General features: G+C 34.8%; 2 protein-coding genes across 4 annotated transcripts in view; both read left to right on the top strand.

Annotated features, from left to right (window-relative positions):
• Positions 1–8,199, top strand: part of LOC115875647 (protein peste-like) — a 142,886-nt gene extending 134,687 nt beyond the window's left edge. For all 3 annotated transcript variants that reach the window (XM_030891160.1, XM_030891158.1, XM_030891159.1), the window contains exons 8-9: positions 7,736–7,809; positions 7,872–8,199. In XM_030891160.1, the coding sequence (XP_030747020.1) occupies positions 7,736–7,809; positions 7,872–8,139 (342 nt within the window). In that variant the 3' untranslated portion in view covers positions 8,140–8,199. The remainder of the gene's footprint in view (positions 1–7,735; positions 7,810–7,871) is intronic.
• An 8,535-nt stretch (positions 8,200–16,734) lies between these two features.
• LOC115875675 lies at positions 16,735–18,022 on the top strand. Its single transcript, XM_030891206.1, has 3 exons — positions 16,735–17,133; positions 17,214–17,812; positions 17,871–18,022. The coding sequence occupies exons 2-3, from the start codon at positions 17,236–17,238 to the stop codon at positions 18,020–18,022; spliced, it is 729 nt and encodes a 242-aa protein (XP_030747066.1). The 5' UTR covers positions 16,735–17,133; positions 17,214–17,235.
• The last annotated feature ends 6,382 nt before the right edge of the window (positions 18,023–24,404 follow it).

The raw sequence follows: 24,404 nt of genomic DNA, 5'->3' as shown, positions 1-24,404 counted from the left end.
GGTAAGAAAGGGTTCTATTCAATTTAATATTGTTTTCTTCCGGGACATATTGTGACTTAATACGGTTATAAAAATGTTATTTTGTTTAATATTGTAGATAGAACTTGATACGGTTTTGCATATTAAAGTGAACTAAATATTTCACATAATGCAGCAAAAAACCTATTTTCGAGAAAAGTGGACTTAATACACTTTTATTCTGGGGTACAGAATTAGAAAATTCAAATTACAAGTTATAAAGTATATTAAGATAGAACGGGTGAGTGAAAATCAATTGATTCAGACTTCACGAAAAGTAGTTTTTGAATATCTCTAAAATACTATCACATAGAAGAATTTAAAGAATTTGCAATATTTAGCAAGCAACCTTACAAGCCATCCAAACGGTGTTGTCAAGTGTCTCAAAATTTACTGCTGTTTATCGATAAAATGACCCAAGAAATCAAATTAGGGGATTTATACACGCTCTCGAATAATATTAACGAAAATGTTTGCAATAAGATTGATAACATCAAGACAGGACCTAGATAATCTCAGCTCTAAAGTTGATAAGCAGCTTTTTTTCCTTCAAAGTAAAATTGAAGTATTAGAAACAGAAAATAAGGAATTAAAACATCAAGTATATCTTACACAAAAACTTTTAAAGAAAAACAATTTGATAATATATAGAATGCCGCAGAGAAATAGTGAACATCTTGTGGAATCCATAATAGATCTTGTCAAAGAAAAACTCGATATAAATTTGAAGATAGAATTTATCGGAGTGTTTCAGACTTGGAAAAAATATAACCAAAGATCGACCTATCCTTATAAGCTTAGTGTCTTGCTTAAAAAGGACGGAACTCCTTAAAAATAAGGGAAAACTCAGAGGAACAAATATATTTATAGACGAAGATTTAGTAGCAGGACAGAGTGAAGAAAAAGGCTTTAGTCGAAAAATTGAAAGAAGCAAAAGCTCAAAACAGAAACGCTAAGCTAAAAGGAAATAAGTTAGTAATTAATGGTATTAGTTATACTAGTGGCGATTTAAAAGAAAAGTATCATCAAGAAGCATCCGGATCCAGAACGTTGTCACTTCTCCAAGAAATGAATCCATATAATTATCCACAATCGCAGACTGAGGTAGAAAAACTGCAAACTCAAAAAACTGGAAAATTACTAAATCATAATAATATTGGAAATAGCGAAGATCTACCAAGAGAAGATATACCGGGTTCCAAAAGAAAATGCAAGGTGCAAGACATATCTAATATATTTCCTGAAACGAACGTGAAACGAGCACCTCCGTATCGGACGCGAGCGAATTCCAACAAATCTTCATAAATTATTTTCTTGTAAAACCGTTGTAAAAAGATTTGGATATTTTTAACTATAGATTAAGATTAATATGTTTTTATTATTTATATTTTTTTGTTGATAATTATTCTGTGATTATATTTTTTTGAGTATTATAGAAAAATGTTAATAAAGGTAGCAATAGCAAGTTATAGAAAAATAAGAAAAAATAAGTAGTGGTCAGAATTATATTATGGAAACGATTAACATATTGTATTTTAGTTATATTTTTGGGGTGTATGTATGAATGTAATCTGAATTTGTATTTGTTGATCGCATAGAAAACCTCGCACAAGAAACTTTTAGTTTTTTCAGAGGTAAATTTATGTTTATTGTATATTTATTGATACATTGTAATTTATTGAGTATATAAAAATAAACATCATATTATATTATATTATATTATTGACAAAAAATAAACATGTCGAGTAGATAGTTATTTGACTAAAATGATAAATTTGTGCACTATGCATTTTTTTAAATTAATCATAAATTTTTATTCGAAAAAAATGATGATAAAACAGGTTCTGTTGAACTTTTGGGACAAAAACATTTGAAATTTATTTCAGTCTAATAACTATTTAGTCAACATGTTTAGTTTATGTCAATGATGACAGGTACTGATACTGCAATCATTATTCATAGAGACTTTTTTACGTAACAAAAGTCGCAAATGTATATTTTTTTACTCAGTTGTTTTATACAGGTACAACAGACAAAGAGTTATTACTTTTCAAACCAGTTAAAAAATATATAGGTGGCGCCCTCTACAAGTAGGAGTCATATTGACATCAAAATCAAATTTCTCATGTTAAAAAACTCCTAGACACCAATTTTCATCCAAATATCGACGTTACTTCAGAAATTATTTGGAAAAAATACCATCTCCAATCTTCACAGCGCGTAGGTTACACTCCCTAGTTATGTGACGGATGGTTTGGTAAGGGGCTCCGCAATCACATTCTGGGGACGGTATTTTACCCCACTTATAAAAAGGAATCCGCACATCCTCCATGGCCAGAGCGTATCCAATTCAAAGTTTACCGAGTTTTCAGGTTTAGATCGGTACCCGTTATCTGACATCAGTTATTCTCGAACCAGGAATACAGGTGCGCATCGGCAACTTCTCTCCATAACTCAAGCCACTGTTTTCGAGAATTGTAGTTGCTGCTCTTTTGTTGATCAGTTGTTCGTAAAGGTGGATTTCTCTACTTCAGTCTATTCACCTGTAAAGCAGGTAGTATGTCACGAACAGGGAGCGCTGGGTAGCTATTATTTTATCAAATTCTCTAAGAAGAGCCTCGTTTCTACGTAGATTTGGGGAGAGAATGTTACTGAGAACTGTAAACTAGTGACCAGGTGTGAATCTGATTTTCCCTCTAATCAGCCGCATGATGTTGTTCAGCTGTCTGTCTATGAGATTTGTGTGGTGACTGTTCAACCACACTGGTGCACACTACTCCGCCACACTGAATACCAGAATAAGGGCTATTTCAAAGTAAAACAAGGCTATTTCAAAATAAAACAACCATACAAAATTATTGCCAGTGTTCATCTAGAATACAGTACAACCCAGTAGTCCAAAAAAGTTGCATATCAAATTTTGTATTTTAAATTTTCACTCTAATTTTATATAAACAACTACACTAACTACGACAACGATACATACAACATACAACAGTTTTAAACCAAAATTAATTAGAGTTTCAAATTGAACAAATCAATATTTAATATTAAGATTCCATAATCTTATTTCAAAATTAAGATAATATTAAAATAAAAATTGCCTGCTCTAATCGGGAGTAATACCATTTTTAAATGGAAACTTATAAGTTCATCAAACTAAAATTGCTAACTTACTCGTACAACAAATATATTTCTAGAGAAAATGGAATACTGCGTTTAAATTTACGAAAATCTTTAATTGTATCAGTTTTGCTTAAAATGAGGATTAGTGGAGTGCTTTAAGCCCTTATGGGATACAAACCTCGGAATTCATTTACTGTGAACGAATTTTTATAAAACTTTTTGCATTGTATTGTTAATAAGATATATTACAAAGTTTACCCATTTAAATTCGTTGCATTCACTTTAATATTTAAATAAACACACATATACAAATGCATACATACAAGATGGCTCCGTGTTCTGAAAAAGCTCTGTATCAGGATTTCTATTTAAGATTTTCACTCCAAACCTTTTACAAAATATGTGTTTAATGGTAACTCACATTTCAAAAATCTTTTTATAGATGTACTAAGTCAAATATATTTTTAATCTCAACTCTCAAGTTTTAGTTTTCCAAATGATATGCTTTATATTTGTTTAGTTCAGTGAATTTTCTATAAAACTCCGGTTCCAAAAATACCTTAATACCATAAAGTATACTAAGTGGTTTTTTAATTATAACCACGTCCATGGGGACGTCAACCTAGACGTCCAGGAACCTTCGTATGAGACCTTCTAATCGAGACGATCGACTTGTTGTAAGTTTATCGCTAAGAAACCGCCGTTTGCCAGCTTTTTAAATTTATAATGAATTGCACCTAAGGAACGTACATATTAACTAACGGACTATAAGAAGACGACTATATACAGGGGGGCCCATCGAAAACGTTCCGCAAGGCATAACGGCCAGGGTAATTTTTTTTTCAGAACATTCAAATACACGTCAATTTTGTTTGTGAGGGGGACAACTTTTGCCCCAAAAATGATTGGAAAATCTTCAACCCTCTAAGCGGGGGTGTCATCCCCCAATTTTTTTCAAATGAAAAGGGGTCAAGTGGTACCGCAATAAAAAGGGCTTTCTATTCTCTATACTTTCCCGCTACGTTTTTGAAAATCGGTCGAGTCATTGAGAAAATATGAAGGATTGAAATTTGAAAAGTTTATTTAAACATTTATCAGATTAATCTTATTATTTCTAGATGTTTACGTATTTTTTCACTTGCCACAAGGTTGAACGATCAGGTGGGGTAGTTGCTAGATAGCTGTTCTGTGCCTTGTGCGTTGAAGTTCTTCTCAATATCGTTAAACTTTTTAACAGTTATGGTGTACTCACTTGCAGAAAAAGTGGAAATAGTCGAACTTAATTTTAAAAATAATGAATGTGGCAATCGGGTTGCGCAGATATTAATAAACGCCATTCTGACAAACAGGTTTATGGCAAAATTGTTCGCGAGTTAGTAGCAAAAAACTGGTTTCGTTATGAATAAAAAGAGGCAGAGGGAAAATCCTGTAGTAAATGAAGCTATGGAGGTATTGGTATTGGGCCAAGTTGCCATGGATAGTACGCTGAGTACAAGAAAATTAGTCAATGAGACCGGCGTGAAACGTACGTAAGTGTCCAAAGGATATTAAAAAACACAACTTCCATCCGTACAAAATTCAGTTGGTACAAGAACTCAACGAAGACGATTTTGATCGTCGCTTGCAATTATGTGAAACTATGAGTGAACGAGTGGCCAATGATAATAATTTCCTATTTAATGTGTGTTTTTCGGATGAGTGTAATTTCTTCTTGAACGGTGTAGTTAATCGGCACAACTGTCGGTACTGGGCTGAGGACAACCCCAGGGTTTTTCACGAGGTGCACACACAAAACCCTCAGAAATTGAACGTGTGGGTTGGTATTTTGGAAATTCTATTTTGGGTCCTTTTTTTCTTCCTGAAAATCTAACACATGATATGTACTTGGATTTACTGGAAAATACCATCGACCCAGCTCTAACTGACATCATAGAGAACAATCCTGGATACGTTGAAGCGGAACTAATATTTCAACAAGACGGTGCACCTCCACATTGCTCTCAAAATGTGCGTAATTTTTGAACAATAACTTTCCCGGTCGGTGCATAGGACGAAGGGGTGCAATTGAGTGGCCTCCCCGGTCACCCGACTTGACTCCTTTAAACTTTTTTCTATGGGGAGACATAAAAAGTAAAGTATATAGCACTCCACCCGCCTCATTAGAAGACCTGCGAAGACGAATTATTGATGTTTGTCGCGAAGTGATCCCGCAAGTTCTTCAGAATATTCGGTTTGTAAATAATTTGTATTACTGTATGGAGGTTGACGGGCAACATTTTCAGCATTTGCTTCATTAATAAGTTAAGTTCTTTTTAATTAATTCAATTTATGCGTTTTTTTGCAAAAAGTACTTTTCAAATTTCAATCCTTCATATTTTCAAAATGACTCGATCGATTTTTAAAAACGAAGCGGGGAAATATAGAGAATAAAAAGCCCTTTTCATTGCGGCGCCAATTGACCCCCTTCCCATTTAAAAAAAGTTGGGGATGACACCCCCGCTTAGAGGGTTGAAGATTTTGCAATCATTTTTGGGCCAAAAGTTGTCCCCCTCACAAACAAAATTGACGTGTTTTTGGATTTTTTGAAAAAAAATACCCTGGCTGTTATGCCTTGCGGAACGTTTTCGATAGGCCTCCCTGTATAAAAATCGCTTTTAAAACGTCCTTTGGCGTTGTGCGATGGCTAGTCGCCATTGGTTTCGTTCATTCCAGTCTCCGTCACGCAGATCCTTGAGCTCATCGCCTTCTTGACATTCTCCAGTTTGTCCTTGGTCTTCCCCGTTTCCTTCTCTTTTGTGGAAGCCAGTTTAGTACCTTTTGCGTGTTGTCTATCCTTCTCACATGTCCATACCACTTAAGTAGGACAATCTCTACTTCCTCTACTATAGTTTTCTGTCTATCCATTTTGTCCCTGATTGTCTCGTTACGAAGATGGTTAAATAGGGACAAAGCTGCTCCTTGGGATGTTCACCAAGATGCCATCAAAAATTTTTTTTAAAATTTCAAGGATTGCTGAGTGTTTTGGAAAAAACGGATTTTTTTGAAAATCAATTTTATTTATTCCTGTCTTTACTTTTTAGAAAATTAAAAAAAATAATTCATCAAACTAAACTCAGTGCACATTAAGAGCTAATTAACATTGAATAAGGAAAATCGAGTCAATTAAAAGATTTAAATAAATAATATCCTGCTTAGCAATTACTTAGTCATTAGTTAATCAATAGATATTATTTTTAAGTTTTTTTTATTGTGAATTTGAAATCTCAGTATACGATGTGCATAATATTTGATCGTAGTTATTATAAATAAATCAACTTCTACAAACTAGTCTCTAATGCTCTATTCTTTCTCCCTACTGCACAAATTTATTTTTCGTTCAATTTTATTTATAGCTCTTTTTCTTCTTATTCTTCCGAATGCATTTTGTACTCTTTATTGTAAATGTTGAAATGTATTGATTGCACTTTTACAAATGACGTCAGGTAATACCCCCACACCCCGCCACCCCTTGGAGACAGGTCCAGGAACCTCGCTGGTCATTATACTGCTCTACCATTTGAAGGATCCAAGGGTTAATGAGAGCCAAATTGTGTTCAAATGTCTGAAACATAAAAAATATTAAAAAAATATTGTGTGACATATGTACTCAGTATGTACTCAGTAGTATTGTACTCAGGAGATCGAGTTCTTTCAAAACCGGAAATAAAAAATGCAGGTCCGTATTTAATAAATTAAGTTGGCCTCTGTATCTCACAAATTATCAGCTAATTTGCAAATCTAAAAATACTATCAAAAATAAAATTGATTTTTAAAATATAACAGGCCACTCAAGAACCACTTTAGATATTGAAACTTTTTTTTTATTTTCAAGATCGGATATTTTACTATATGTTTACATAAGAAAAATTCGATAAGGTTGTTTTTTCCATTCAAAAATTATAAACAATCCATCCATTTACTTTTAGAGCATAGAAGGTAATTTTCAGCAATCGTGTAATTTTTTTATTGATAAAGATTTTCACATACTGTCTACAAAGAAAATACAGCAGAAGTATTAACAAAGTTCTTGAAAAAACTACAATCTATTATTTTTAATAGATTTCGAGATATCGATTTTTGAATTCATAGTTCTAATAGCGCGACCACTATCGAACACCCCCTCAATTCCACTTATTTTTACCAAAAATGCAAGTGTTTCTAGCTTGCAATTAAAAAAATACAAGCTAGAGGGAAAATTACAACGAGTCATTAATAAATAAACAAATGAAGTATCACGAGACGTAATTAAATCGTGAAGCTGAACGCATGACGTACACCTTTCCCTAGAACTTTAAGTACTGAGAGAGTTATTGATTGAGTCGACCGGTCAACTGCGACAAATCTGCTATATCCCCTTCCACGTCTCTTAGCGATGTGCACAGTTTCTCGATTTATTTCATACGTTTGGCAACGTGTTTATTGTCCTCTCTTTGTTCAGTACATTATAAACGCATTGTACTCTTCTTACATACGGAAATCTCGACCCAAGACTTACCTTTGCCAGCCCTTAGTATGTAAATTTAATAAATGAAAATTACCTACTTGTTTACAGAATTCCGGCATCATTATGGAACTTTCTGCAAATATGCAACTGAATATGTTGCTTCAGCCTATACAAGGACTTAGGTAATATTAACTGATCTCATTTAATTTTTAAGATATAACTAATTATTATTTTTTTATTTCAGTTTATATAGAAATATGCCAAAGATTTACATGCCAATATTCTATTTTAGTCAAACAGTTGAACTGAACGACGATTTAGCTATTAAACTAAGAGTAATTCAAGGATTACCGGACTATTTACGATATTCTTCATTCTTTTTAATTGTAATAGGAATATTCCTAACCATTTGGGCTGCATGTTTAATGTTTAATTTTTGTTTGCCTTCTGATATTATTAAAAAAGACTTTCCAGAAGAAATTCCTTTAAATGAAAAGATAGTAAAGATGTGACAAAAATATTTAGATAATATTTTTATACTAATTTTGTAAATAAATCGACTTTTTGTACTAGCTAGTTTGATTTTATTATACTGGGTGCTACAAATTTGAGGTACGAGCATTGGTATCTCGGAAACCGCAATAGATACGAAGATGGTTAAATAGGGACAAAGTTGCTCCTTGGGATGTTCACCAAGATGCCATCAAAAAAGTTTTAAAAATTTCAAGGATTGCTGAGTGTTTTGGAAAAAAACGGATTTTTTTGAAAATCAATTTTATTTATTCCTGTCTTTACTTTTTAGAAAATTAAAAAAAATAATTCATCAAACTAAACTCAGTGCACATTAAGAGCTAATTAACATTGAATAAGGAAAATCGAGTCAATTATAAGATTTAAATAAATAATATCCTGCTTAGCAATTACTTAGTCATTAGTTAATCAATAGATATTATTTTTAAGTTTTTTTTATTGTGAATTTGAAATCTCAGTATACGATCTGCATAATATTTGATAGTAGTTATTATAAATAAATCAACTTCTACAAACTAGTCTCTAATGCTCTATTCTTTCTCCCTATTGCACAAATTTATTTTTCGTTCAATTTTATTTATAGCTCTTATTCTTCTTATTCTTCCGAATGCATTTTGTACTCTTTATTGTAAATGTTGAAATGTATTGATTGCACTTTTACAAATGACGTCAGGTAATGCCCCCACACCCCGCCGCCCCTTGGAGATAGGTCCAGGAACCTCGGTGGTCATTATACTGCTCTACCATTTGAAGGGTCCAAGGGTTAATGAGAGCCAAATTGTGTTCAAATGTCTGAAACATAAAAATATTAAGTGTGACATATCATTGTACTCAGGAGATCGAGTTCTTTCAAAACCGGAAATAAAAAATGCAGGTCCGTATTTAAAGAATTAAGTTGGCCTCTGTATCTCACAAATTATCAGCTAATTTGCAAATCTAAAAATACTATCAAAAATAAAATTGATTTTTAAAAAAATCCGTTTTCCCAAAAAACTCATCAATCCTTAAAATTTTTAAAACGTTTTTAATGGCATCTTGGTGAACATACCAAAGCGCAACTTTGCCCCATTTTAACGATGTTCGTATCTATTACGGTTACCGAGATACCAATGCTCGTACCGTTACGTATTGTGTTAACATGTGAAGTCTGCCAAATATTACAATAACTACAGTAGACGCTCGGTTGTGTGAACATCCTTTTATATGAACTATTTATTACAATGAACAGTAGAAACGTAACATTACAGGTTCTATAAAGTGAACGGCGGCAACCTCGATTAAGTGAACAACTTTTTCGGTAATTCTCCGGCTTGTCGGGTATATTCCCAGCTTTATTATCATCAGTTGTTTTATTAGAATTCAATTTTCATTGCTATTACGACGAACTAGGCGTGTGTTACTGACGGTTAAGATATTTTTTGCTAGAAAAGGAAAATATGAAAAGAAAAGTGTTGACGTTGTCTGAAAAGAGCGACATTATAAAAAGTTTAAAAAATGGAAAGAGTGTTACTCACCTCACAAGAAAGTATGACATCGCTAAGTCTGTGTGTGCAATAAAAAATAAAGTAAATATCCTAAGTTTAACGATGAGTTCTGGGGGTAATAGTATTAAAAGAAAAACTTTGAAATCAATTTTGGCAATGTGTGTTTTACTATATCTTTTTATATCATTACTTGTAATAAAAGATTCGTTGGTAGGCCGGAGTATGCTCTTACTCGCGAAGAGATACGTCTTATTAAAACTGCGTTAGAGACGAACAAAAAAACACTGCTGCATCAAAAACAAATGAAGAAAATAGATACTTATAAGAAAATTAGAACCATATGGTATAAGGGGTTCCGCAAAAAACAGGCTGGCATCATTCTTGTTTGATAGATCTCAGATGGTGGTAATTATGAAAGACAGAGAAATCTTTCGATCGACACAGTTGCCCACAAACATCAGCATAGCACAGGGAAGTATTTTGGGACCACTGTTATTTATCATATTTGTCAATGACCTTAATATGGTAACCAGTACGGCAAATCAGGCTATTGTGAAATACGCAGATGATGCGACTCTTATTACTAGACATAAAAACTTAATTCTGTCTGCTATTGTATAAGGGTTGTTGGCAGGTATATGCATTTAAAAACTTTGACAATTCTGTATTTTGTCAACTTTGAATTCATCTTAAGGTATGGTATCATTTTTTGGGACAGAGAGTTTCTGACTAAAAGAGACATTCTGTATCCCGAATGTCTTTTTTAGTCAGAAACGAGTCAATAGAATAATTTAAAAAATGAAAAATACTAAAAGTTGTAGGAACACTTTCAGGAGAATGGGAATCATGACAGTGTATGCTGTGTACATAAGTGCCTTATGTTTCTTTTTAAACACCAAGAGTATTTTCAAACAGCCAAAATCCACAAATATGGAACTAGAATACTGGATATGGACTATTTATGGCATAGACTGTCATTAACAGAAAAATGTCCTTCATATACATATGTGCATTAAATTATTTAATAAGCTACCGTCTGAGGTTTTAATATCATTTTGAGGCAAAATTGTGCTTCTGTGAAATACTTTGATTTTGATAATTTTCAGAATTATTAAGATTGATTATTTCAGAAGAATACACAGGGTTTTAAGCATAAGAAGAATAATTATCAATTTTTGAGCCAATTTCTAAAACACAGCTAGGAAAAAATCTTTTTTATTTCTTTATCTATAATTTTTTTTTTCAGATACAAACTAGTCGCTTCGTGGTCGCTTCCGTTATAGTATTCATAGTCACGGGATACAGCAATATTAATATAATATTCACTCTTATAAATTTAGATTCTCTAGACATTCTATTTATTTGTTACTTGTTACTGTTTTCGTACAGCGCAGCGGTTCATGTTGGCCAAAAATGCCGGCCTATACCAGACAAGGATAACATTATTTTAAAATATTTGCTCGACAAACAATCTTATTTGGAAAGAGCTAGGTAGTTAAAGCTGCTGCCAGGGAGAATCTGGCAAGGCATGAAAACCCGCTGGCGACGCGGCATTACTGTTAACTTAGCAAGGTGCGTTTTATTATATCTGTTTATATTATTACTTGTAATAAAAGATCCGTTTCTAGGCCGGAGTAGGAGAACTTATATGATGAAAGACTTCTGTTTAAAACTTCATTGGAGAATATACCATGCCACGCCCTTTCTAATTTGAAGTTCAATAAAACACAAAGTTTACTTAATCTGAATGAGTTACATAGAGGCCACTAGCTTTTTAATTTTTAACAGCCGGGTCGTCGGGGTTCAAAGATATTAATAAAAGGGCGCCACGAGATTATATTCTATGGACTCGGCATAAAAGATGTTACTATTAAGTAGACTTCAACACTAACCTCGAACTGTTGAATGCAACTACCATGAACTTCAAATATTACTGTAATTCGTTAAACTTAAGTGACTCTAACTTAACTATGAGACTAGACTTTAAATAATACTAGTAAAAATATTTAAGCAATTTATTAAAATATTAAAAGTTTATCAAGAAATGAATGAAATGTGTTAAGAAATTTAAAATTGATACGAATTACTAGATATGAATGCAAAATGAAAATGTTCTTAACTATACTAAAACTAAGACGTCAAACCCCCTTATCTAACTTAACACTAGATACAACCAGGGTGGTTTACACAAATGAAATCTATATTATACTAATCTAAACTAAAATTGTACAGTCTTACTCTATTCGATTGTACTTGAAAACTTCCTCCGGCTTCATGTCCTGAAGTCGGTGGATCGTGAGCATCTCGGATTATCTGTAATCTGCTTTCCTTCGGCACGACTTCTTTCCAAGTATCTCCTGACAAAGTCGGATAGTCTTGCTTGACATACTTGAATAACTTCCCATCAGTATACCTCCACTTGACAAACTTCAATGGTTCTTGACATACATTTGCTACCATCTGATTGTACCATTTATCTTTGACGTTTGGTACTTGAAAACTTCCTCCGGCTTCATGTCCTGAAGTCGGTGGATCGTGAGCATCTCGGATTATCTGTAATCTGCTTTCCTTCGGCACGACTTCTTTCCAAGTATCTCCTGACAAAGTCGGATAGTCTTGCTTGACATACTTGAATAACTTCCCATCAGTATACCTCCACTTGACAAACTTCAATGGTTCTTGACATACATTTGCTACCATCTGATTGTACCATTTATCTTTGACGTTTGGACGGGTTGAATCGTCTCTGGATGGTTCTATGGCGTCAATCACCGGTACTGCTCCAGAAAGCATGTCTGGCACGACCAGGTCTTTTCCACTACGATGTATGACCTTGAAGTCATACTGCTGTAGCTTGACTGCCCACCGTGCTAACCTACCACTCGGTTCTTTAAGAGTGTGTAGCCATTTCAAGCTAAAATGATCAGTTATGACGGTGAATGGTACAGCTTCCAAGTATGGTCGTAGCTTCTCTATCGCATATACTAATGCTAAACATTCTCTCTCGGTTGTGGAGTACACTCTCTCTTGCTTTGTCAGTGATCGGCTCAGGTAACAGATTACTTTCTCTCCTTCAGGTGATGGCTGTGTGAGTACGGCGGCTATACCATACCCAGATGCATCTGTTTGCAGAACAAATTCCTTGGTATAATCAGGACAGCTCAAAATCGGTGCAGCTACTAACAGTTCTTTTATCTTCATAAAAGACTTCTCGCACTCATCTGTCCACACAAACTTCTGATTCTTCTTCGTTAGTGCTGTGATAGGTGCTACAATAGATGAAAACTCAGGCACAAATCTTCGATACCATGAAAATGATCCTACCACTCGGCGTACTTCGGTTGCACTCTTCGGTTGTGGCAACTCCAACATGGCTTTGACCTTATCCGGATCGACTCTTAAACCACGCTGATCCACTACATATCCCAAATACTTCATATCTGGACGGCAAAACTGACATTTCTCCCAACTAACGGTTATATTAGCCTCGTTCAGGCGTCTGAACACTTCTCTCACTATAACCATGTGTTCCTCAAATATCTCACTCACAATGACAACATCGTCCAGATATAGGAACACGTGTGGTTCAAGATCGGCTCCAAAAACGTTGTCAATCAATCTCTGCCATGTCGCTGGTGCATTGTGAAGTCCAAATGGCATCCTCTTGAACTGGAATAAACCTCGGCGGCAAATAAAAGCTGTTAAGGGACGAGATGCTTCCTCTATCGGAACCTGCCAATAAGCACTGTTGATGTCTAAGCTAGATAAATACTTAGCGTTACTCAACTTATCCAAAGTGTCTGAGACCAGCGGTAATGGAGGCTCTTTCTGTCACGGAGTTCAATTTTCTGTAGTCTACACAGAATCTGTACTTATGTGTGTTCTTCTTCTTCACCAAGACTACAGGTGACGCCCAAGGACTTTGACTAGGTTCGATAATGTCTTGTCTCAACATCTCGTCAATTTCCTTGTCTATGTATTGTTGAATGACTGGTGAAACTCGGTAGTATCTCTGTCGTATCCGTGGTGCGGTCGAAACTATTTTGTGCTCCACAGCGTTGGTGCAACCAAGACCATCTCCCATTAAAACCTTGTACTCCGTCAGTAAGTTATTCAACTGGACTTCTTCGGTCGGTGTTAAAACTGTATCTCGTTCCTCTATGCAGTTAATATCATCAGGGTTATCCGTAAAATGCCATTCATTTTGTCGTAGGTCCGGTACTATTCCCATCTTGATCCAAAAATCAGAACCCAATATCAAGACATGAGGCAACTCAGGCACAACTACGACATCTTTCATCCTCACCCTGTCTCTCACTCGCATAGGTACTTGAATAGCTCCTATACTATTCACTGTCTGGCCATTCGCTACTGTACAGGAAGTCTTAAGGGATGGATCCAACTGTATTCCAAACTTCTGGAAAATCTTCCATCCTGGTTGTCCAACAAATGTACGTGAAGCTCCGGAGTCTAATAATCCTAAAATCTTACGTCCTAAAATATCTACTTCTAAATAAGGTCTCTCATGATTACGAGCATAGCTTAAAACGAAATCTAAAATATGTACAAAATCTTCGGATGGTTTTACACGGCTACTTCTAGTCCGAATACCTAGGAGCGCCTGTTTCCGTTTCCCGAGAACCTGCAGTCTCTTTTGATGTGGCCCTCTCTCTTACAACCATAGCATATCAGTTTAGATGGTTCTGCACAACCAATTGCTCTATGTCCTGGCTTCTTGCAGCGATTACATATGACGTCTCTCTGACGGTTACTCGAATTACTTGTCTGCGGTGGAGATACATGTAATTCTTCAATGTCCTCACTAATATCGACATACGCCAAATCTGGTTCTAGTGACTGATTCTTTCTAAGTGGAGGAGCATAATCTTCGGTCTGGATTCGGTGTTCTATCCTCCTACAGAGTGTCTTCAACTGAACTAGACTGGATATCTCAAAAGCACCAAGTTGATTTCGATAAATAGGAGCAATATTACGGAGAAGTATGGTGAGTTTGACTTCTTCGGTTATCGGGCATTGTAGTCTATGAAAATATCTGTTCATAATTGCCATATAAGTGCCAATAGTTTCGTCTGGGCCCTGTGTTCTACGTTTGATCTCCTCCATAAGTTTCTCCTTGTATCGGACTGGTTGATACCCGTCTTTAAATCTGGCTACAAGTTCACTCCATGTCTGAACTTCAGATCTACAATCCTGATAAAATTCGTAGGCTCTCCCTTCAAACAGATCAATTCCAGATTCTAGTAACATTTCTGGGGTCACATTTCGGGCTCTGCTCAATTCTTCACATCTCTCGAAGAATGCAGTTACGGACATTCCTTTACCATCTCCCCTAAATTTCAGATTCCATTTATGAGGTAGTATAAACTTGGCATTTGAGAAAATATTCTGTACAGTCGGTGTACTACTAGACATCGGCGTAGCTGGTGGTATTGAAGCTGTAAATGAAGTGCTGGGTCCTGGTGCATTGTACTGAATAGGCGGCGGTTGTTGATTATCCTGTAAAACACAAAGGCTTAAAGGTACAGGTGCAGTTTGACAATCAGCTTTTGTGGCTTTATCTTTAAGCTCAATGATCAAGTTGAATGTTTGTCCAACTAGTTGTGCTCGTATACTAAACTCTTCTGGTGTAGCACAAAGCATTCGGTCCAATCTATCCAAGACATGATTCAGTTTTGTCTGGAGTTTCAAAAATGATCCACTTTTGCTATTATCAGCAAAGCCTGATACTTTCTGTACCATGTCATCCAACTTCTTAGTCAATGCATCGACATCTTCTTGAAAACTAAATGGATAAGGTGGGTAGTGTAGACTTTCCCCTGACTTTTCCATTTGTCTTGCCAGAGCTAATCGAGCTCTCATTTCCTCAACAGTCCCAGTACTAATACCCCTATATACTAACTTATAAGTAAGCTCATCTCTATCGAGACGATTAATTTCGACTTTACGACTCATGTTTACTATATTACAATAAATCAATAAAATCAATAAAAATGTATATCAAAATATTCAAAGTAAATAAAGTACCAATCAATCAACAATGTACATAAAAAAACTATATACAATTAAATGCAATAGTCAAATCCGGTCAATATCAAAATCAAGAAAATGTCTAAATCGGGTAATGTCTTAATGTTCCAAGAGCAAGTATAAAGTATATCGGAGAAGTTTCAAATAAAATAAATGTATTCAATATTATTCAATATTAAATAAAAAAAATATTTACAGCCCTGTCTCATAAACTCAAAAAACAATCTAAGTTACACTCAAGTCACTAAGCTAAATCAAAACGATTCAAAAAAAAAACTCAACAGGTCCCAACTATAAACTACGGTTAGTTTATGTGGTCCCAAAATAAAACAGCTAAGTCCCAAATCGGTTGGGTATCAAAAATTATACAACAAATCAGCCCTAAATGTTAAATCAGCCCTAAGCGTTGAGTGTCAAGAATTGCCTTAAGCGTTGGGTGCCAAGAATTACCCACGTTGCGGCGTCAAGAATTGCCCCACGTTAGGCGCCAAAAATTGCCATGCCCTTTCTAATTTGAAGTTCAATAAAACACAAAGTTTACTTAATCTGAATGAGTTACATAAAGGCCACTAGCTTTTTAATTTTTAACAGCCGGGTGGTCGGGGTTCAAAGATATTAATAAAAGGGCGCCACGAGATTATACTCTATGAACTCGGCATAAAAGATGTTACTATTAAGTAGACTTCAACACTAACCTCGAACTGTTGAGTGCAACTACCATGAACTTCAAATATTACTGTAATACGTTAAACTTAAGTGACTCTAACTTAACTATGAGACTAGACTTTAAATAATACTAGTAAAAATATTTAAGCAATTTATTAAAATATTAAAAGTTTATAAAGAAATGAATGAAATGTGTTAAGAAATTTAAAATTGATACGAATTACTAGATATGAATGCAAAATGAAAATGTTCTTAACTATACTAAAACTAAGACGTCAAACCCCCTTATCTAACTTAACACTAGATACAACCAGGGTGGTTTACACAAATGAAATCTATATTATACTAATCTAAACTAAAATTGTACAGTCTTAGGGCACGGCGGTGCAAAAATGAGACAGTAAAAATTTGAGGTAAAAATGAGACAGTGAGTTTTTTCTATTATTAAACATCTTTTTCTAAACTCTGATTAAGTAAAAACGTTAAGTCTTCTTTTAAGTTGAGCATGCCTATATTAAATTTAAACAATTATGGCACAGAAAATATCAAACATGATGTATTTGAAGGAATCACAAAAAACACTCATAAAACTTTCAAATAAAAGGCGCTAACTTTTCCCGCCACGGCAGCCTAAATTGTCGGAGCGACTCGTTTAAAGTCGGAATATTGTTGTGTTTGTCTTGTGATGCGTTGGAACCATGTGCAACAGTCTTTCTTTGATACCTGACCCGAGCGCTCGTAAAATTATTCTGGGGTAAAATTGAGACTTGTGTGGGGGTAAATGTGAGACACCTGTTGGAGTAAAAATGAGACAGGTAAAATTTGCGTTTTCTACTAGTAACTTATTATTATTCTAGGATAACTGGAATTGTTTTCAAAATGCCTAGAACATACGTTCCTAAATTAAAAAAATATACAGCAAAAGACTTAGAAGAAGCCATAAATCTTGTTAAACAAGGGAAGCTTGGGGTAAGAGAGGCAGCACGACAATTTAGAATCGACAAGTCCAAGCTTAGTAGGTCGCTTAACAACAAAAATAAGTCGAAACAAGGTAGAAAGCAAGCCTTATCAGTGGATCAAGAAGCTGATCTAACCCAAAAGATCACCGTGATGGCTAAATGGGGATTTGCTGTATCCAAAGAAGAAATTAAACGTGTTGTTCAAACTTACGTCAATGAAAATAATTTAAAAACCGTTTTTAATAATGGAAAACCCGGAGATGACTGGTTTCGGACGTTCTGCAAAAGGAATGGACTAAGTCAAAAAAAGATGGAACAGTTGGAAAAGTGCCGAAGAACTGCAACCAGTGACCCCTTTATCATCTATTCCTTTTATGATAAACTTGGGGAAACAATTAAGAAACTGGGATTACAAGATAAACCCTCACATATATTTAATCTAGACGAAACTAGTTTTAATTTAGATCCCGGTAGAGTAAAGGGTGTCTCAGCGATAGGTAAGTTAGGATTGTAATACTTAAACTATTTTTAATCTAATCCACTTGTTTTGGATAGGACAAAGGGTTCATCGAGTATCGAAGGTTCCGGAAATGAAAATGTTACAACAATGGCCTGCATTTCGGCAAACGGAGATCTCTTTGCCGCCCTTAATATATATATCAAGGACAAAATTTATGGAGCACTTGGAAAGGAACGCAAGACATTGAAAATACATGCTATGCTGTATCCGACAAGGGATGGATGACAACAGCGGTTTTTAATTCTTGGTTTCAAAAGTTCTGCAAGATGGTCCAGCAAAGACCCCTTCTTGTTATAATGGACGGGCATGTTTCTCACTTGGCTACAGGGACCTAGAGCTTGCCATCCAGAATAACATTACCTTATTTAAACTACCACCACATGCGACTGACCTTTTGCAACCATTAGACAAATGCTGTTTTGGACCTTTAAAATTAAAATGGAATCAAAAACTTATAGAGTGGCAAAGATTAAACCAAAGGAAGCTCACCAAATGTGAGTTTGCAAATATGATCTGTGAACTATGGAATGAGGGAATTTCACGAGATGTCATAAAACGATCGTTTGAAACTACTGGTCTGTATCCCTGTTCTAAGGAAAAATACCCAAAAGAAAGACTTAATGAAGTGAAGCTAAAAAGATATAACGAATGTGCACAACGAGATACTGTACTAAATAGTAGTATGTATAATTTAAATGCCGAAGAGGCTGAAATTGAAACAGTTGAAGAACCTAATAGAGAAGATAAACACAGAGAGGGAGAAGAAAAGATAACAGAACCCGAGGAAAACCAGATAATAAATGAAATTAATTTGGCATCCACATCAAATATTTCAATCGCGGGCACAGCTTCATCGTCCACCACGTTCGAAGAAATTTTGCTTGCCAAAATCAATAAAACAAATCCTGAGACTAAGACAAGACGTAAGATTAATTCAAACTCTGCGGTTCTTACGAGTGCTGAATATTTAGAAAGCATTAAACAAAAAGAAGTCATTCAAAAAGGTAGAGTTCAAACAAAAAAGGTACAAAAGAAAAATATTCAAAAAATAGATCGAGTTCCAAGTTCTTCCTCAGAAAGTGAAGCCGAAGGCATTATTCTTCAAGACGAAAGTGATGTGGATGATATGACGTTAGCTGATCTAGTTGAATCCAATTCAGATAACGAATTTGACACCTGCTCAAATGAGATACATTCCGGAGACTATGTTTTAATAAAGTTTGCTACAAAAAAGAAACTGGTACATTACGTTGCGTTAGTAGAAAATATCAAGGGAAGTGAGTACTGCGTATCGTATATGCGTCGACAAGTGAACAAATTTGTATTTCCCACCGTGCCTGAAAATTATAATGTGGACAAAGACGATATTGTAATGAAATTACCCTCCCCTAGTTGCCAAGGAGGAACCGCTAGAATGTCCCAAAAGCTTGCTTTTCCGATAGACTTTCAAAAGTTTTCTGTTAATTAGCTAAATGTTTTATTATACTTACCCTACGTTCTATTTTTTAAGTAGAATTTACTTATTAGTTTACTTTGACTTGTTTTGTTAAACAGTATTATGAGATTTTTCCCATTTTTTGAAATTAAAACAGTACAAATTAATAATTCACAAAATGTTGTGTGTCTTATTTTTATACTTACCTGTATCAGTCTTTCCCCAGATCGAATAATATGATGGAAACCTTCGTTTTACACCCTGTCTCATTTTTTTCCAAGCATGTCTTATTTTTGCCCCAACGACAGGAAAAAAATGAGACAGAGATTTATTTTTTTTTATTAAAGAAATACTTGTTTTTATGACATTTGGTGAATATAATGTAATTTTCCGTGAAATTTTACCCACTTTAGGTATTTTTTTATTTACTTTAAGGTTTTTTTAATGGGAAAAAAATAAAAAGATATGTAAAATGTCCCATTTTTACCCCACCGCGCCCTACTCTATTCGATTGTACTTGAAAACTTCCTCCGGCTGAGCTACAGCGTATAGCTACAGGGTTGCTACGACGGTGTACAGCAGCTCGGTGTACTGTCACTGGAGCCCTTCAGCAAATGTACAGGCAGGTGTAGGACTTCAAAAGGTGAACATAAAAAATCCTCAACGAGGGTTTATGATGTCCAACGGGTAACTCTACACACGGGCAACAGGAACGGATGGAATTCTGGAACTATTCGGGGACTTCTTGGGCACGTGGAATCGGAATATCGGTCGGAAAATTCGGCTATTTAATCCCTTGACGGAAATTTGGTCGGTGGTCCATACAAATTCAACAAAATCCAACCAGAGACCAACTTCCGAAACATATTTGGTCAGAGACGACCAAATATGTTTCGGAAGCTTTAATCCTTCTCTAGGAAGACCTGTTAACTACCAACAGGAAATGCTTCACGAAACGGCAGCCAGTTCTTCACGACGACACTCTTCAGTCGGTGGATACACAAGAAGTCATGCAAGGATTCGATTTCCTTCACAAAATCAGATTTCAACCGGAAATCTCCCTCCAGGATATAGATAGAGAACTATATATCTCGACTAGTCCAACTCACAAAAAGGCACAAATAAAAAAACGACGTTCTAGATTATTTTCACAGCCATCTTCGATATCCGGTCAATGAACGAACCAAACTCACAAATTCCCACAATTAAATGAACGAATAGCACACTGCGATCCACATCAAAAATAACCAATTTAACTACGAAATTTTATCTGATAATTATAAAATTTCAATAACCAAAACAAAGGATAAATAAATTCAAAAACATCTGATTTGATTTGACAGTGACAAGGGACAAGTGATGACCAAAGATTTAGAGAGATGGACAAAAATTCTAATGCTGGGCGGTATCCAGTGACAAAATTCTGTGGCTATATAATATCGCGGTGTATAACGGGTTGCATAATCGTAAAATTTAAATAAAATAATATTTAACAATAAAATTACAGTAAACATGATGCAAAAATAATAGTTATTTGCGATAATTTATGAGCTAGCACACAGAGGTCGTTGCGAGGAAATTGACTGTTACAACCACAATTAGCAATAATATTAACAACAAATAAAAAAAGACAATAAAAACTACTGCATCAAAATCAAACAGTGAGCTAGAAAAAATATTGAGCCGGCTACCAGTAGAGGACCGGTAAGTAAGATAAATGGTGTAAAAACAAATATAAGGTAATGAATAAAATAAGACAATATATAATAAGACAAATAACAGCTGCATCAAAATCAAACAGTGAGCAAGAAAAATATTGAGCCGTCAACCAGTAGAGGACCGGTAAGTATCATAAATGGTGGAAAAATAAATGTAAGGTAATGAATAAAAAAAAATCAATAAAAACTGCTGCATCAAAATCAAACAGTGAGCAAATAATAAAGAAATTTTGAGGCAAAAATTGAACTTCTTTGAAATACTTTGATTTTGATAATTTTCAAAATTATTAAGACTGATTATTTTATATATAGATATACAGGGTGTTAAGCATAAGAAGAATAATTATCAATTTTTGAGCCAATTTCTAAAACCCAGCTAGGAAAAAATCTTTTTTATTTCTTTATCTATAAAAAAAATTTCAAATACAAACTAGTCAACTAGTCGCTTCTGTTATAGTATTCATAATCAGGGGACACAGGCAATATTAATATAATATTCAGTCTTATAAATCTAGATTCTCTAGACATTCTATTTATTTGTTATTTTTTACTGTTTCCTTACAGCGCAGCGGTTCGTGTTGGCCAAAAATGCCTGCATATACACTAGATAAGGATAATATTATTTTAAAATACTTGCTCGACAAACAATATGTACCACGGTCGGTGGGCGGATCTTATTTGAAAGAGCTAGGGAGTTAAAGCTGCTGCCAGGGAGTACCTGGCAAGGCATGAAAACCCGCTGGTGACGCGCGATTAGTATTAATTTAGCAATGCGCGTTTTACTATATCTGTCTATATCATTACTTGTAATAAAAGATCCGTTTGTAGGCCGGCGTATGCTCTTACTCGCGAAGAGATACGTCTTATTAAAACTGCGTTAGAGACGAACAAAAAAAACCACTGCTGCATCAAAAAAAAATGAAGAAAATAGATACTTATAAGAAAATTAGAACCATAAGGTATAAGGAGTTCCACAAAAAAACTGGCTGGCATCGTTCTTGTTTGACAGATCTCAGATGGTGGTTATTACGAAAGACAGAGAAATCTTTCGATCGACACAGTTGCCCACAAACATCGGCATAGCATAGGGAAGTATTTTGGGACCACTGCTATTTATCATATTTGTCAATGACCTTAATATGCTAACCAGTACGGCAAATCAGGCTATTGTGAAATACGCAGATGATACGACTCTTATTACTAGACATAAAAACTTAAATGATATTTTAACAGATGCAAATGTATTCCTACAAAAAGTCGTTGAGTGGTTTTGAACAAACTGATTTTGGACCAAAACAAAACAAATTAATGCTGTTCAGGATAAGAGGTTCCAAAATAAAAATACCTAGTTACATCAGTGACGAAAACACTGAAATTTCAAATAGTATAAAACTTTTAGGTGTGTACATTAACGAATTTTTAGATTGGTCATTTCACATTCAGAACGTGGTAAAAAAAGTTAAACTCTGTCTGCTATTGTATTAGGGTTGTTGGCAGGTATATGGATTTAAAAACACTGACAATTCTGTATTTTGTCAACTTTGACTTCATCTTAAGGTATGGTATCATTTTTTGGGGCAGAGGGGGCGGGATACAGAATGTCTTTGTTAGTCAGAAACGAGTCATTAGAATAATTCAAAAAATGAAAAATACTGAAAGTTGTAGGAACACTTTCAGGAGAATGGGAATTATGACAGTGTATGCTGTGTACATGAGTGCCTTATGTTTCTTTTTAAATACCAAGAGTATTTTCAAACAACCAAAATCCACAAATATGGAACTAGAACACTAGATATGGACTATCCACGGCATAGACTGTCATTAACAGAAAAATGTCCTTCATATACATATATGCATTAAATTATTTAATAAGCTACCGTCTGAGGTTAAAACCTCAGACGGTAGCTTATTAAATAATTATCATTTTGAGGCAACAATTGAACTTCTGTAAAATACTTTGATTTTGATAATTTTCAGAATTATTAAGGTTTATTATTTCAGAAGAATATACAGGGTAAGGCATAAGAAGAATAATTATCAATTTTTGAGCCAATTTCTAAAACCCAGCTAGGAAAAAATCTTTTTTATTTCTTTATCTATAAAAAAAATCAGATATAAAGTAGTCGCTTCCGTTATAGTATTCATAATCAGGGGACACAGGCAATATTAATATAATATTCAGTCTTATAAATTCTAAGTCTTATAAACTAGATTCTCTAGACATTCTATTTATTTGTTATTTGATACTGTTTTCGTACAGCGCAGCGGTTCGTGTTGACCAAAAATACCGACCTATATCCTAGACGAGGATAACATTATTTTAAAATATTTGCTCGACAAACAATATGTACCGTGGTCGGTGGGCGGATCTTATTTGGAAAGGGCTAGGAAGCTAAAGCTGCTGACAGGGAGAACCTGGCAAAGCATGAAAACCTGGCGACGCGGCATTACTGTTAACTTAGCAAGGTGCGTTTTTTTATATCTGTTTATATCATTACTTATCGGTGGGCAGATCTTACAGAATGGTGAAATGCTATGTCTGGTCCGTTTTGTTATATGGTGTGGAAGCATGCACACTGAAGTTAGCAACAATAAACCGAATTGAAACCTTCGAAATGTAGACCCTACGACAAATGCTAAGAGTGCCCTGGGTCGACCGTGTGAGGAATGAAGACATTCTTAGAAGAGCTGGTCTGGAACAACGTGAACTCTTCGAAATCATCAAGAAGAGGAAAATAGCGTATTTGGGACACATACTACGCGGAGAACTCTATCACTTTCAGCGTCTGATTCTCCGGGGTAAAATAGAGGGGGGCAAGAGGGAATAGGTCGAAGGAAGCTATCCTGGCTGAGAAATATTCGTCATTGGACAGGTATACAGGACTTCCAAGCACTCGCAGCAAGTCGCTGCAGTTAACAGAACCATCTAATGAGGAAGAAAAAGATGAACGCCTACGGAGAAATTTGCACGGAACCTTAAGAAGAATATATCATTACTTGTAATAAAAGATCCGTTTGTAGGCCGGAGTATGAACTTATATGATTAAAGACTTCTGATTAAAACTTTATTGGAGTAATAAATAAAAAAAGACGATAAAAACTGCTGCATCAAAATCAAACAGTGAGCAAGAAAAAAATATTGAGCCGTCAACCAGCAGAGGACCAGTAAGTATGATAAATGGTGTAAAAATAAATGTAAAGTAATGAATAAAAAAAGACGATAAAAACTGCTGCATCAAAATCAAACAGTGAGCAAATAATAAAGAAATTTTGAGGCAAAAATTGAACTTCTTTGAAATACTTTAATTTTGATAATTTTCAGAATTATTAAGATTGATTATTTTATAAAAATATACAGGGTGTTAAACATAAGAATAATTATCAATTTTTGAGCCAATTTCTAAAACCCAGCTAGG

This window comes from Sitophilus oryzae, unplaced genomic scaffold, assembly GCF_002938485.1.
Source record: "Sitophilus oryzae breed Bouriz unplaced genomic scaffold, Soryzae_2.0 scaffold_1393_pilon_pilon, whole genome shotgun sequence".
In the NCBI taxonomy this organism is placed as follows: Eukaryota; Metazoa; Arthropoda; class Insecta; order Coleoptera; family Curculionidae; genus Sitophilus; species Sitophilus oryzae.
The sequence above is the reverse complement of the archived record's forward strand: the minus strand, read 5'-3'. Positions and strand labels throughout refer to the sequence as shown.

Excerpts from the sequence above, each read along its gene's own strand:
- LOC115875675 (XM_030891206.1), top strand. The coding sequence starts at position 17,236 with ATGCCTAGAACATACGTTCCTAAATTAAAAAAATATACAGCAAAAGAC. Across the intron at positions 17,813-17,870 it reads AAAGGGTGTCTCAGCGATAG|GACAAAGGGTTCATCGAGTA; the intron begins GTAAGTTAGGAT and ends TGTTTTGGATAG.